We start from the raw sequence: 16,097 nt of genomic DNA on the forward strand, positions 1-16,097 counted from the left end.
TAAATTAAAATGTATTCGTTATAAATATACAAATGACTGAGACGTGTTAATCCAAAAATATACATTTGTTTATTGTTTTGTAGAAAATCAGAATGAAATACTGAATGGTTTCGAGCAGACAATTACAGACCTCACAGTGAAGCTCTGATCTGAAAAGCTTAAAAAGGAGTTGAGTGTAAACTCTTTGCACAGCTCCAGCGTGATTTCATCTCACCAGCTGCTGATCTCCTGATGAGCTGAATTAAGCTTTATTAGCGAGAAAACACTACTCTGTGTAGCAGCCCTTCATGACAGAAACTAAGGAATGTGTAGCTAGACCTGGTCTTAATCACCACTCCACTCATCCCTACATGATACCAGTTTATCCAAAGTGGCTGTGCAGTCTCACACTCCATGTTTCTACGTTGTACTCTAGCGGGTGGGCGGAGTCAGTGCAAAGGACGCTAAATCAAACTTCACTATTAGACACCTGTCCACACAAAATACCAAACCAAGTCAAAAGCTTGAAAACGTAAGATAGCTTTCAGTAATGCTATACTGCTTCATGAAGTGAAGACATTTAAAGCGTTATCAAATGAAATCCCAGATCTGTGTAGACAAATTAAGCACACCATGAATATTCATTCAGAAAATATCCTAGAGAGAGATGCACCAAGTATTCCCGATTTTGATATGATACCGATATCACAGCTCTTGGAACAGGTTGAGATGAATAATCAAGTCTGATCTCTGAGAGCTTCTGTAGCTCTGACTATGGAATATTAAATCATTTTATCAATTATATTTTTACCACAGCGCTGAAGAATTCTCAAATCCGATTGGCCAGAAGGTTAGAAATGTGTTTGCTATAACCACAACTCTGACAGTAGTTCAATAGCAAGATATATAACTTGTTTTGCTAACATTCCACAACAAGTATAAACCTAAAAAGTATGACACGTCATTCTTTAACAAATTGCTGTGATATAGGAGGATAAAAAAAACACTTCAGGACATGCTGTTATGAGAAAATAATCAGCTTCTGAGCGGCTGCATCACACTGATTATTTTCTTATAACCGCACACCCCCAAATGTTTTCCTTACTTATTTTATAAATAAAATGCTTTATGAAATGAGCAGAACTGTGCAGAAGTCAGACACCGCCCTTTCGTTTTCATTCAAACAGCCACGCAGTATTTATTTATTTAGGCCAATATTACATATTAGAATATTACAAATAAAATATTTACAGATTTCATATTATTTTTACTGTTGAAGACATTTGTGTGAGTTTCTATTAAATACATTTTCCCATCATTATTGTTCATTATTGTAATTGTTCCTAAATCACACCGTCTTCAACACTAAAAACAGAACGAAATTAATAAATATTTTATATGTAATATTGACCTGCATAAACAAACACTGTATGGCTGTTTTATTTAAAATGGAATTAATGTTCTCTACATTTTCCCATCATAACTGTTTGCCTACAAATAATTAACACTAAGTACTGAATGGCCAAACAAAATGGTGGTCTCTGACTTTTTTTTTTTTTTTTTTTTTTTTGCCTAACATACTACCTTAATGGGTTAGTAACATCCATTATTACAAATGCTAGGCTGTATGAAAATAGATGAGCGTGCAATTTGGAAATGGACCCACGTCTTCTGGATAAAATTGGAAAACTAGCTCGCATTGGTCAAGGGTCAACGCAAGTGTGAGTCTTGATTTGCATAGTCGCAATACTCGCTGATTTATTTAAACAGCAGCCAAACTATAATCAAAAATCATGTGACCTTCCAATAATTTGCATAAACTGTGGAGTTTAGTGACTAACAGAACTCATTCCAAATCTGCTTTATACACAGGTACTGAGAAAGTCTCGGTTATAACATGCACACTGTGCTAACAAATGCAACCCAAACACCAACCTAAACAATCTGACTCGGCCACCTAAAAACAGGTAACTATTTACAAATCTCATTCTGAGCTCAGAGCTACTTTAAAGACAGTTTGTGCCTTATATAATTACATTATTATCTGTGTGGGGTCAGTCAACCACCCACACTTTCACAGCATTAGAAAAATTTGTCAAATCTGATCCAACAGCGATCCAAATATCGGTCTCATATCAGTACCCCATATCCAACTGGTGCATCCCGAACATTCACCCAGTAACACATTCACACACTGTATTGTTAATCTCAATCTCCGTGAAATAATCCGATTGGTTGTTCTGACATTTCCTGATCCGCCTGGAAAATCTGTGTGTTCTGGCAAATTCTATTTTTACAAAAACTTCGATTTCTAAATGAAAAGCAGATCAATGGACTGGAAATACGAGTTGAAATAATACAGTGCTGATGATAAACATTCATATGGCTGATATTTTTGTTCCCACAATCCCACCATTTTTTCTTTTTATGATAATATTGAAAATTCAGTTTAAAAAAAAAATTACCACTAGTCAATTTCTTCTGGGCTTCTGAAAAGAAACAACCCGGTTCTAGCCAACAGCCATATATAAGTAAGTATGTGTGTGTGTAGAAGAAGGGAGAAGAGGAGCAGATCTCAGATTGGTGTAAAGACAAACTTTAGAGAGGGGAAAGCGAAAGCCCTGGAGATCTGTGTGATCGTCTTCTAACACACCAAATTCGTCCTTGGTTCTGTGTTAAATTAGGTGTGTTAAATGAGATATAATGCTAAACTGTGCACGATGTGGCCCTGGAGTCTGACCCCACTGTCTTCATCTGACGATAAACTTCAAACGGTGAAAGAACTGGCACTTGAAAAGAACTCGAATTCTGCAACTTTCGTGTGCTGTGTCTGAAATCGCTTTGTGACTCATTCATTCACTATTTACTGTTCTGTATAGAGCACTCTACAGGGGGCAGCAGTGAGAAGACACTGGACTGGATAAATAAAGAATTTGCTTATTATAAAAATACAGAAGTATTAAAAGTGATTTTTTTTGCATTAAACATGCAACTAAAAAGCTTCTATTAGTTTTTAATTTTTTTTAAATTTATACTGATATATAAAGTCAGCTGCTTTGGTGTCTATTTTGACCAATACATTTTGAGTTGAAAGAAATCTCTACGCATTGTGGTACCCATGTGTACCCTAGATTTATGGTGCACTATCCAAGAAATACTGAGAATTCAGACAATACAAATCGTTGCACCCAAAAAAGTGCATTAGAAGGTGAATGAATGGAGAGCTGCCCATGAGATCGACATTGTGACATCTCAGTGAAAGGGTACTAAATGGTACCTTTCCTTCTGTACCTTATTTTTTACACCTTTAGTACGTATCTTTTATCTTTTAAAGCTTTACTCAAAAAACACTGAAGTATCTTAAATCAATTTTAATGGTACACTATCAAAGTTGAAAGATACACATTAAAGGTACAAAAGGGTACTATAATACTAATTTTTTTTCTGAGAGTGTGTGGTTTAAATGTTGTGCCCCTTGTTCAGGAGCACGTCTGATTGCAGGCATGAAAGCAGGACACATTATAGCGTAATAATAACTTATCCAACATAAGTCCAGATGTCTCTAAAACGAGCTCATTGAGTAAAAGAAAAGGATTTGGGAAAAGATGAGAGGTTTGAAGAGTAGTGTTAGATAGAAGTAAGGTAAAAAATCAGTGCAGAAAGTCTGTCACTGTTGTGGATCTGACAGTGCATTTTAAACGGTCATATTGTTCATTTTTGCCCGTATTTGTTTCTAAAGATCAGGGAGTGTCTGTGTATGAGAACTACAAGCTGAGGTAAAAAGTTTTACTCGACCATTTCAAACCTTCCCCTGGAGATCCAGCTTCCTGCAAAAAGCTTACAAAGTGATAACCCTAGAAACTGCATAATTATAACCCTAATTTATCTTATTGTTACATCTAAACATGTATCTGAAAAAGCAGCCAGATGCACCAGTCACACTTAAATTTAGCCGTAATTCAGGGTCTTAAATCTATCCTTAATTCAAATAAAGTTATTTTCTAACCAGCCTCTCTTTTTTTCTCTGCTGAAGTTACAGTTTTATCGCTGATTCTTACAATGCACTAACACTGACGACTCCTTCCAAAAATGTTAAACAAAAAAAAAAAAAAAAAAAACACCAAAAAACAGTTTATATGGCGAGTACTCCATACAAGTCCCTGTGTAATTTGTTACTACAGAAACGGTAACGACTTACTAGAACAAGAGCATTAATATAAATCTGTGATTTGGAGCTTGAACTACTGTCAGAGCTGCTGTTGTAGAAAATTAATCAACACTTTTCGACCAGTCAGAATTGAGAATTCAACACTGCCATGATACATAAGGGATGTTTAAGTAAAATACATACGTCAGATTAAGTAGATTTTAATGTAAATGAAACAATCAAAACAGATATTGTGTTACGATAAAATTTATAACACAACATTTTCTTGCATGTCATCAATTTGTGCATGGGGTTATCAACCAATTTTTTGAAACTGGAGCTCTCAACCCATTTAATAAAAATTTATCATCAAACAATAGCAACAAAGAAAGTTAAACTGGATGACTTAATCCAAGATTGTATATACACTTTTTTTTTTAACACTGAAATTATGCTGATTGGTGCAACTTTTCTTGTAGTGCCAATTGACATTCACACCTGGCTACGATCAAACTTGCGTGCAACTGATGCAACTGGCTGCGGGAGTGTTGGATTTGTGCTGGAACTGAACTAAATCTCCAGGAGGAGGATGATAAAGCTCAGAGCGATGTTCAGTGCTAAGTGTAAGGAATGGTTCAAGATTATATGGCTGTTGATTAGGACTGGGGTAGATTCAGGCTCTGCTGATGCTCGGAGCACACGGGGCACTCGGCCGAGGCCGCACAACGTTCACAACACACACCGTGCTGACACGGCAATGCCACGGAGCCCAACTCCTCACACGACACACAACATAACCGCTGCTTCCTGTACACGGCCTGAGAGAGGGGAGATGAAGAAAGAGAGAGGGAAAGTGGATTAAGGTCTCATTACCAGAAAAATTCATGGGGAAGTCAATGAAGGTGTGGTAAAAACAGTCTTGGAACACAAAATGGGTGTGTGTGTGTGATTTACCTGTTCCACCGTCCGTAAGCAGGTGCAGATCTGAGTTTGCAGACTGCAGATGGAGCTGAGAGGGAGTTTGTGTAACAGCTGGAGCTGGTGAAGCTGTAGTCGGGGGTTATCAGAGCTGCGTAAGCTGTCCAGCGCCTCCTCCAGGAGCGCGACCTGTTCCTGTGCCTCCTCTTCAGCCTGGCGCGCTCTCTCCGCCTCCAAACCCAACCGGGCCGCCAGCAACCGAGCCTCTTCAGCATCAGCCTTTAGCACTGCCCATGACTACACGCGATAACACACCAACACACACCTGTGTTACTTCAGCACACAAACACACCATCTCCAAACATGGGAAAACTTAGAGAGAGACCATTTATAGTCTGTCACTCTGTGCATCTTGTCTTCTTATACGATTTTAAATCAAATGCAAACAAATCAGCTTATACTTCACTATTGACTTAGCCAAAATTATGATTTATGATTTATGAATAATGATGGGTTTTTAATGTCTCCAGTGCAGTGTTAAACAGACAGAAGCAGTACAGCAGTTTGCTTCTCAACAGTAATCAATCAACTGCTTGGCCATAATTTCACTTCAGCAGACATTGTCACAAAGCAGCTTTACAGAAATCTGGATGTAGATTTAGATCTCTAATGAGCAAGACAGAGACGAGAGTGGTGAGGAAATACTCCCTGAGACGACATGAGGAAGGAACCTAGAGAAGAACCAGACTCAAAAGGGAACTCCTTGTCTTCTGGGTGATGCCGGATAGTGAGAATATAAATTATTACAATAGAAAAGACAAACAGCACTAAGTATGTAATAAGATTGTGAATAAGAGTCCTGGGATGAGCACAGGACAGTGTTTATGATTACAGCAGCAGCTTTTAGGTACCACTCTACAGTATCCAGGTGAGATTAGCCACTGATGCAAGGGTTAGACTTGGGCATAGACCATTTTTTTGGAAACTTCCTTTTAAGGTGCAGTCTGTAATAAGTAGCTTAACTTGTGATTCACAGTATTGTCATGCAAGGGCTCTGGGCAGCTTCCATTTTGCTGGCCCAGAAATTAGCTTTTCCTTAAAAGGCAGCTCACAAGGCATGTGTAATTTGAACAGAGGGTGGGGTTGGCTAGCGTGAGGGAGCAGCTTGGTATTGTTTTGACTCTGCAGTTCACCTCACATAAAAAAATTACAAACGGCTCCTTTAAATGAGCAACACGTGATTATTAGTGCACAGATTACAACAACTTTCAACAGAAATCCATACAGATGGTATGAACAGCTGACACTCAGAGTATGTGCCTGTTGCACACTCTGATATTGTAAACAACACAGACAAATTGTGCTAGAATAATAATGCATCTAAAAAAAAATGGAAAAAAAGGAAACGTGGTGACACCAAAGAAATGAACAAATGACACAAACTCACCTGAGACATCTGTCTCCAGCTGTGGTCCCAGTGCTTCAGCACCCTGTGAGCCTCCTCCACTTCCTGTTTGAGACGGGAGGCTTCGGAGAACATGGTTCCAGCGGAGAGCAGGGCTGGGGGTGTCCCGGGAGAACAGCCCAGGGGAAAATGCTCCCAGATACTACTGCTCATTCCATTCAGACCTGCACAGTACATACAGAAAGGTCACAGGATGCACGTTTCATATGTAATTAAGCACACTAGCAGCATAATGTGTGCATAAGTTAGTCTGAAATGTACATAAGTAAGTAATAAAACACATGGGGACATGCTGTTATTGGAAAATAATCAACGACGGGGTGGTGGAATATACATTATATTTCCAGAATATAATCAGCATGTCCCAAAGTTTTTTATTTTTCTTATATCATAGCAATTTGCCAACAATGTCAATTTTTAATATATTAATGATCACATCATACTTCTTATCCATTTCCAGTTACATTTATGCAACTATAATGTCAAACATCTTGAGACAAATTAGGTCCTGTTCACTTACAAATAGTCATTTCCTCACCAGGTTCTCTTTTTTTCCTATTTCTTGAAGTTAACAGACTTTTAATAAAATATTTTTTTTAAAAAATGCAGCTTGCCATGTTACAGACAAACTGCAACACTTAAAGTCCTTTCCTACATTTTTCTGTTTCAGAAAGCATGACTGTTACAAAGTGCTGACACTGGAGACTCCTTCCATAATTGTTAAATAAACATCCCCTTACAGAAACCTTTATAGCAACCATTATATGTTTTCACTGTTATGTTCTTACCCCTTCATTATAAGCCTTAGATTACATGAGTGTGCACAATACTCGTCCTTGAATGAGCTGTTACTACAGAAAAAAATAATAACAAATTAAAACAAGTGCATTAACATAAACCTATTGCTTAAATTAAGGCCAGGACTACTGTCCGAGCTGCTGTTATAGAAAACTAATCAACACTTTCCGACCAATCAGATGCAAGAATTCAACAGAAATGTTGAAGTATACAAACCTAAAGAACTATGAGATGGTCCCAAAAAGCTGGTCTCTGATTGGGTAGGTGGTGGTAACTGCGCAGAGAGAAATGGAGAAGCGTGTGCTCTGATTGGAGGAGAGGGAGAGGCAGATCTGAAAGGGGAGGGGCTGCTGAGGGATCCAGGGATGTTAACAGGAGCCGAACTCTGAAGCTGACTTCCTCCTGTTTAGACCAACAAAACTCAACATGAGTTCAGAAATATTTCAAATAATAAATTAACACCATTCCACTATGCTCTAAAGAATATTAAACATTTTAATAATGAAGCCAAAATAGCAGGATCCAGTTAATACGCATATGCAGTTGTCATGCTAAACTAATGTTCAGTCATTGTTTTTTTGTTACTGGGGAAGGGTTAATGCTAACCTAACATGAGTCCCATGCTGGGCATGGAGCTGCTCTCCAGACTTTTCTCCAGAGCTGACACTCCAAACGCATTCAGGTCCAGATCATCCAGTGCAGACTCTGATCAAGAGGAGATATAAAAAAATACACATAAACTCAAAGTACCAGTAAGAGTCCGTAAAGTCTTCTTCACACATGCAGTTCAACATCACTGTTGAATTCTCAAATCTGACTGATCCAAAGGTATTGATTAATGGTCAATAATAGCTTAAGGCATATTAATGCACTTGTTGTACTAAGTTAGTGCTTCTGTAGTCACAGCTCATTCACGGGGCTTGGAAGACAGATGATCTGCAAAATCTAAGCCTAATAATAACAGATTTTTAAGTAAGGAAGCTTTCTGAGGAGACGTTTGTAGCATTAAGGGTGAGTCTCCATTGTCAGTGCTTTGTAACATAGAGAGGAGTTTGTGTTTTCTGGTTTCTTATTAATTTCAAGAGAGAGAGAGAGAGAGAGAGAGAGAGAGAAAGAGTAGATGGGGAGCGACTGTTTTTAGTGCAATAACTTAAGTGATAACAGGATTTAACTTGTCTCACAGACAATCCACAACATTAAATCTGACAATAAATGGTTAAAAGCACAAAATGTAGCTATAAATGTAGCTATAAAAGTGTGTCATTCAGTAATAAATAAAAAATGCAATCATTGAAAAGTTGCGGTTGTAAAAGATGAATAAAACACTTTGGAACGTGCTGTTTTTAGAAAATAATCAACCTGGGCCTAGCAACAGTAACTCTACTTCATCTCGGGCTGCATCACTCCACACTGTTGTTGATTATTTTCCTACAACACCATGCCCACAGGTGTTTTATTCCTTACTTAATCAGCAAGCGGTTAAATGTCAATACAGGGAAGATTGACAGAGCAGTTTAGTGGATAATTCCCGAGAAAGGCTTGCGTGAACGGCTGCTGCTATGTTACAGTACAGGAGGATGATGTCTTGACTTATTCATTCAAACAACTGATTTAAGACAACAGTGGTAAGGAAGAAAAGTTATTTATGATCAAAAAAGCACCAGACTCTGAGAACATGACACAAGTAGAGAGAAGAACCAGGTGATAAAAAACGAAATCCCACCAAATAAATAACACCGATAGGAGAGACGTTAGTGGGCTGTAAGAGAGACATTATTCATATCCTTTGTAACACACATCCTCGTTAAACACCATATCTTAGGATAACACATCTTTCTCTTATTTTACGTTTCGGTAACTGCAAGCCTGACATTTTTCCCCACACTCCTTATCCATTAGCAGTTCTGAGGTGCACTGACCTACTACAGACTCCACGGTGTCGCTGGTGGGGTAGAACGGCAGTGCGTTGGCATTCATGCTAGATGAAGGCGCGGGGCTGGGAGGAGTCGCCGCCAGGCTGGAGGGCACGCTGGACGACAGACTGAGGGGGCTGCCCACCGGGAGGAACACAGACAGCTCCTACAACAGCAGATCACCATCAAAAACATCATCATTTACTATTAAAAAAAAATTAACAAGAGCAACGTAACAACTAGCTATAAGCAAATCTTAAATTATGACAAAATAGTAAACAAAAAAATCATAATAGTACCGGCTTGCTATGTAAACCAATTTCTTTATTGCGATGTTCCATTGCATACGTCTTCTGTTTTGCCTTAAAAAAAAAAAAAAGCAAAAGAACAAATGAAAAAATAGGAATTTAAGTTACTGGGGAAAAAAAACACCCTGAATAAAGCTGGAAGAGACATTGATACCTTTTCAATACTAAGCAGAAATGCTTAGATTCTACTTTTGATCCTTTCATATTTTTACTGGAATTGGATATTTACTGCTAATGATAAAACGTCAAAAATACCTGTATATAAATCTGAGCCTAATCTCACAAGCTCTTTACATTTCATTTCTTAAAATATATACTACAAAATCACTGAACGGTTCTCCACACCTGATCCTCCCGCTCAAAGCCCGGCGCTTTCCCATAACCCCCCTCTCCTGCCCAGATGGAATTGAGGGGATCCAAAATGGAGGTCTCTTCATACAGAATCCTTCCCAGAAGGCTTTGCTCTGTGTTGTCTGTGACTCCTGAAGTGAGGGCTGAGGAGGGAGAAGAGCTGCACTCTGGGAAAGGCTGATCCTCACTCACACTCATTTCTGGAAGAAAAAAATAAAACACGCACACACATTCACAACAGACCTTATTTACACACTTCGGTTACACACATCCTACCCTGTGATCATGAAAGTTCAGCTGAGAGCTGTCATATAAATAATCAATATTCAATTATTGTTATTAGTGTACATAGTGTACTTGTTTTGTACATTTTTTATAAGATCATATATTTCATTTGGATGCTAAACACGTGACACTAGGTGGTGGTGTGCAGGGTTGTCTCTATAGACTGACCACCGCTTACACACACACACACACACACACACTCTGCTGAAGCTTTAATTGGTGTAATGATGGAGTTCTTACTCTCGAGGTGGGCGAAAGCACAGAAAGGCCCTCTGGGGCAGCTGCCACTCTGCTGCATATCATTGCATTTGCTGGATTTGTAGATCTGCAGAAGCAAAGCTTGTTAGACAGGCTAAAAAACAAACACACTGACATTAGTAATGGAGTAACCTGTTATGAAGAGTTTAAATACCTTTTTGGTTGCAGTATTTTTAGTTTATTTTAAAATGTTTTGTATTTGATTATATATTGTATTATGTATTAAAATAAGTTCTGAAGCACTTTTGCCCATGTCTGTCTAGTTACTGTATTCTGAGATTCTTCTTAATATCCTTTGAAATGACTTTTTAAGTGAGTGGCACAGCTAGCACAGAAAAAGTTGCAAAAGCAGAAAATGTTATTTTCAGGTGTCTCTGATATTATCATAGTAGAAAGTGGCTGTAAATACTTTAGCTAAACTGTAAATGTTGGCACCTCTGCTTATATACTGTAATAGTGTCTGTAACAATGCAGTTGTTTTTATAAAAGGTATTTGTAAAGCACAGAGTGATAATGAGGTTGGTCATGAGGTTAGAGCCGTTATTTAATGTAGTTTCTGTTTAAGAATGTCGATTTAAGACTGGCGTTCAGTACCTCGGGGTGGAACTGCTGCTCTGTACGTGTGTGACAGTACTGGCAGCTCTCGCCGCTCTCACACTTACTCGGGTCACCCCACTCATCACTGTGCTTCACTGAGGGACACGGCAAGGCTCTGCAAACGCAGACACACACTCAATCTCAAAAGTCTCAAAATGCCATTGTTACACCCTGTATAGTGAGCATATGTAGTTAATTGTTTTGACTCTTGACTCTGATTCTGTGTGAGGTGAGATAAAGATTTTGTAATGTATGAAATGTCAAATCTACCTATACATCAGTGACAAGAAATTACTGCTGTGGTTAAATAAATAACAAATTTAAACATTAAATATTTTAAGCAATTCAAATGCAAATAAATTTGACAATCCTACCAAGTAGCATCATCTGAAGCTGATTTTATATATATATATATATATATATATATATTTTAATCCTGTATTTTTCCTTTGGTATGTACCTGTATTTGTGCTTGTGAGGGCAGCGCCTGCGGTCTTTGCTATTGTGATAGTACGGGCAGGCGTAACCTTGGCGACACAGACGAGGAGGCTTTTTACAGAGCTCGGTCTTATAGTGTGACAACACGTAGCTATTATCTGCAGACAGCGAGAAGGACAGACAAACACAACTATAACACAAACACAACCCACTGTTATTAATGTTATTCTATTTATTATTGAGTTCTTATGGTGATTAGCTGATTTGAGTGGTCACTTGAATTTAATTCAAAAACTCAATAACTCAAACAACAAGGAGCCATGAATAATGTCAGCTTGGATCTAACGTTCACTGTTGATGGAAAGATCAGGAAAAGAAAGCTCTGTGGCTCTAATAAACAAACACAATTATATTGTACACATTTACAGTATGTACTGAGGGGATCAGTAGAATTTATTTTCACAGTTAAAGATGTCCCAAGGTACAGTAAGTTTGAGATGCCATGCTTTATAACACATGCTTTATCACACTACAAATGACCTCTAGCCAAATTTGATCTTAGCCTAACGCGACTTCAGTCCAGTTTACAACCGACTAGTTAAAGATGGAGCTCATAAATCAGCTCTCGGTCCTCACCCTGCCATCGCGGCTCCTCACTCAGCGTCCTCTCTATAAGAGCAGCGCTGGCCACTAATCCAGACTGTCCATCACTGGCTCCGCTCTCTATCAAACCGGATCCAGTCTGAGCCTCCAGAGCCTGGACCTCCCTGCACAACACACATTTACATCATTACTATTATTAACAACTCAATATCCAAAGTCTAAACATTCTGTCTAAGAAAGCCGTGTTATACCTGATATCATAGACGGGACATCGCAGGTCGTGAGAGCCATGAGCAAAGGCACAGTGGGGGCCATTTTTACTGCAGTGGCCTTTCGTATCCGTCTCATGAATACAGGAGCCGGTCTTATAGTAGCGCAGGTGGTAGCGCCGCTCTGTGTCTCCCGCTGTCCGGTGCAGGAAAGGACATCTGGACATAAACAAAACGCACATGGTGAGAGACAAGGAGACAAGGCTGCTTTAATATGACAGCCTCACTGAGCATAAGATCTGTGCTTAGGCTGTAAAATGTTACACACAATATTAACTAGGGGTGTGACAGTATGAACAAATCTTAACTTTTTTTTTTTTGTGATTTATACATGTACTCAGTTTGTTTTTCCATCATTGTATTGCTGACCAATAACTTTTTTCAGCCCTACACATCCCTCAACCAAAGTTTCATTTTCTGTTCATTTAGTTATGTACAGCGTAAAATCAAACCAAACCAAATAACAAACAAAAAAAGTGTCGATTTCGCACCGAATCAGATTGATAAAACGGACTAACAGGTGTCAAAGCATTAACATTATGACCTTTACTAATACTGTGCAGTGGTAACAATATAACTATTACAGATTTAGTCACTGGGCTAAACCATTATATACTGTATATCATCAAAACCCTAACAGTAAACTATCATCCATTTTAAGAGCATTAGGTTGACAAAAAAAAGCCAGCGTTTTTCAACCTAATCTCCCTCCACCACATCTGTAGCTCAATAATGTGTGACAACATCGTAAGCAATACATTTCTCTGTACCGAGAAAATAAGTGAATTTGTTTATCCTTCAAACTCACTTGCAACGGAAGTCAAGAGTGAGCTATTAAACTCTCTTAAAATCCACAAGTGATCAGACTCACATAAATATGTTAATCATACATAAACACAAACTCTTTGCTCTGAAAAACCCCACAGCAATTTGCCAACGTCAACATCTTTTATTATTAATAAATGACACTCTATACGTTTTAGCCCTTTATAGGTGCGTGTTGTTGAACGTCCACAAGTCAGTTTCTGTTACTAACTTACATTATAGCAGCTATAAACCCTAAAAAACTGCCATTTAAAAGCGACTTCCATTGTCAGTGAGTCTGTAGTAAACAGGGTTTCTGGGCTTTTCGCATGGCAAGGAATCACGTCAAAATGTTTTGTCCACAGTATTTGCACATATGCGACAGATGCTGTAGAGAGAGGTTAGACTGAAAAACGCTGGAGTATTCCTTTAATAACAACACATTTGGGAATTTCCCAATAGCATCATACCACAAAGAGCAACGTAACATGGACAGTTAGGCTTAACGCCGCCATGCTTTTTGGGAGCCTGTGCTCAGATTTTGCACAAATAAGTGACAGCGAGAAGGGCAGCAGGGTCGTCCTCTTCTTACTCATCTCCGTCGGGGCAGGTGCCTGTGCCCTCGTCGTACTTGGCGCAGTAAACATCGGGGCTGTAGTTAAATGAGCCGTCCCGCTTGCGGATAGGCCGTCTCCGTCTCTGGTTCAGGAAGTGCCAGTGGAAGCAGGTGAAGGGCCGATGCTGGGTGCACTTGTGCTGCACAAACAGAGGACACTGCTCCGTCCTGAACTCCTTCAGATATCTGAGAGGGAAACCAGGGGGCGGGGCCAAACATGAATATGCAAAAATACATGAATTTGCAAATGTAAACACTGAAATGTTTAATACGGGTGTTTTGGACCAAAGATGATTTTTTTTTTAAAGGTTCACTCCTCCTTGGCTGGGTGCAAGTATGTAGGGTCGTTCTGACCCGGTTTGTGAACAACACATTCCCAAAAGTCACGTGTCTATTGACAACAAACGCTTTCTCACTGCTTTTGACAGATGGGCGTGTGGGCGTTTCTAATTTCCATATTATGTATATTCATAACGTTGCAAAAACTCACAAATATTTTTACAGCATTTTGTAGCTTCTTGGGCATTTTGAAACATTTATTATATAATATAATTTATTATTGTTATACATTAATAATTTTTTTAATTATAAAAACTCATGTGCAGATGTACTTTAAGTGCATTCCCTTTTAGAAAGGAAGCTTCGCTAACACAACTAGCTAAGAAATGTAGCACCTGTTATGTAGCAATATATGTATCTTTAAAAAAAATCAATATGCTGTATTTAACGTTTAACTAAGCTATAAATAATGATTACGCGACATTAAATTACAATGGTGAAACAAATACGGCTAGCTAGCGCTCAATGTTTTGCTAGCTAACTTCAAAAACTTGCTAGCGTTTTTTTTTTTTTTTTTTTTCGGGCCGTATTCCAAACGGTTGCCTACACAACACCAAGTGCACTACGTAGGGCACTGAACGGCGTTACGATACTCAGTATGTCAGCCACTCGTGTAGGGAGTGTGGAGTGGTTTGGGATTCTGTCTCTGTAGGCCTCCCATAAAGACAGCTGGGATTTAACTACAAACAATGCTGCATGTCAAACATGCTACAGGGCAATTTTAGAGCGTGTGTATCTGTGCATGTGTGTGTGTGTGTGTGTGTGTGTGTGTGTGTGGACTACCGTTAACGTACGTGTAGTGCTGCGGTTTCTCGGTTTGCGCGTGCAGAGCGTTGGCGGGAGAAGACAAAGGCGGTGATGAAGAGGAGGAGGATGAAGGTCCAACGTTGCCTGCCGATGCATTGGCCTGTACAGGCGCTTTGGACATCTTTATTTAAATTATAAAAATCACCGCCATCAAACTATTTAGCTAAAATTGTTAAGCGCTCCGAAGTCTGCTTTCTTTTTCGATGTGCGCATGCGCGGAGTATTCTATTTTTTTTTTTTTTTTTTTTTTTTTTTTTTTTTTAACGTAAGGAACTTCCGGGTCCTGCTGATGACGTGGGAAAATAAATAAACAAAAAAGCCAGACTCAGTGTTGTTTTACCTGTTTTACAAGTCTTTATTCTTCAAGGATAACTTTATAAAATATTAAACTAACCATATATTCGCTTACAGAAAGTAATTTATTGTTATAGTGATTTTTTATTCCCATAAATAATACTGAAGTGCTTCCCTAAAATCTTCCTCCAACATGTTCAACTTCAAAACATCATATATTCTTGATCTGTAATAAATGATAAACAAAAGTCATTTCTCCAAGAAAGAATATAACAATACATTCCTGATACAAACTATTATAGATTTTAAATAAACAAATAAATACATACATACATACATACATAATCTGGTCCACTTTGATACAAAGTGAATTTTTAGAAAGTTCCAGGTTAAAGTATCCCATAAAATCGAGGTTCTCCATCTTTTTCAAGCCAAACTGTAACATACATTTCAGCAGCCCCCTCTGCCAAATGCCATAAATGTAAATGTAAATGTTTATTTATTTTATGAACATAATCCAACTATTTAAATATTAAGCTCATTATTCAAATGTGTGCAGAAATATTCTGGCTCTTTACTGGGGCCCTGAACTGTTAACCAGTAAAACACATCAGGACCAAATTGATTTAATTTAATTACACGTCACAAGTGTATCAGGTTTAAGGTAGCAGTAGAAGGGGCTACATTCCAACTATCGTGCTTCATTTTTTATGAAAAATGTTTAATTTTGAAGAACATCCATGTGTTTAAAATTCAAACAGATTTCATGTTTGAGAGAAACAATAGTTCACCTAAGCGTGAGATTTGTTTAAAAACATGAAAATATTATCCGCACTCAGGTTTAATGTGTTTGGCATCTTATGTAAATGTACATTGGAGTACTCTAAAATTCTCTAGAAGTGGTTCTA

At 38.4% G+C, this 16,097-nt stretch overlaps 1 protein-coding gene across 1 annotated transcript; it reads right to left on the reverse strand.

The window, feature by feature from the left end:
* Nucleotides 1-46: 46 nt before the first annotated feature.
* unk (unk zinc finger) lies at nucleotides 47-15,113 on the reverse strand. Its single transcript, XM_034309371.2, has 15 exons — nucleotides 14,883-15,113; nucleotides 13,726-13,935; nucleotides 12,312-12,488; nucleotides 12,094-12,224; nucleotides 11,480-11,615; nucleotides 11,017-11,134; nucleotides 10,405-10,489; nucleotides 9,874-10,079; nucleotides 9,520-9,582; nucleotides 9,227-9,386; nucleotides 7,914-8,012; nucleotides 7,524-7,709; nucleotides 6,492-6,673; nucleotides 5,081-5,341; nucleotides 47-4,944 (listed from the first exon to the last, which is right to left on the reverse strand). Exons 1-15 carry the CDS (start codon nucleotides 15,014-15,016, stop codon nucleotides 4,783-4,785), a joined length of 2,310 nt encoding a protein of 769 aa, XP_034165262.1. The 5' UTR covers nucleotides 15,017-15,113; the 3' UTR covers nucleotides 47-4,782.
* Nucleotides 15,114-16,097: the final 984 nt, after the last annotated feature.

The sequence above is a fragment of the Pangasianodon hypophthalmus genome, chromosome 12 (genome assembly GCF_027358585.1).
Source record: "Pangasianodon hypophthalmus isolate fPanHyp1 chromosome 12, fPanHyp1.pri, whole genome shotgun sequence".
NCBI lineage: Eukaryota > Metazoa > Chordata > Actinopteri > Siluriformes > Pangasiidae > Pangasianodon > Pangasianodon hypophthalmus.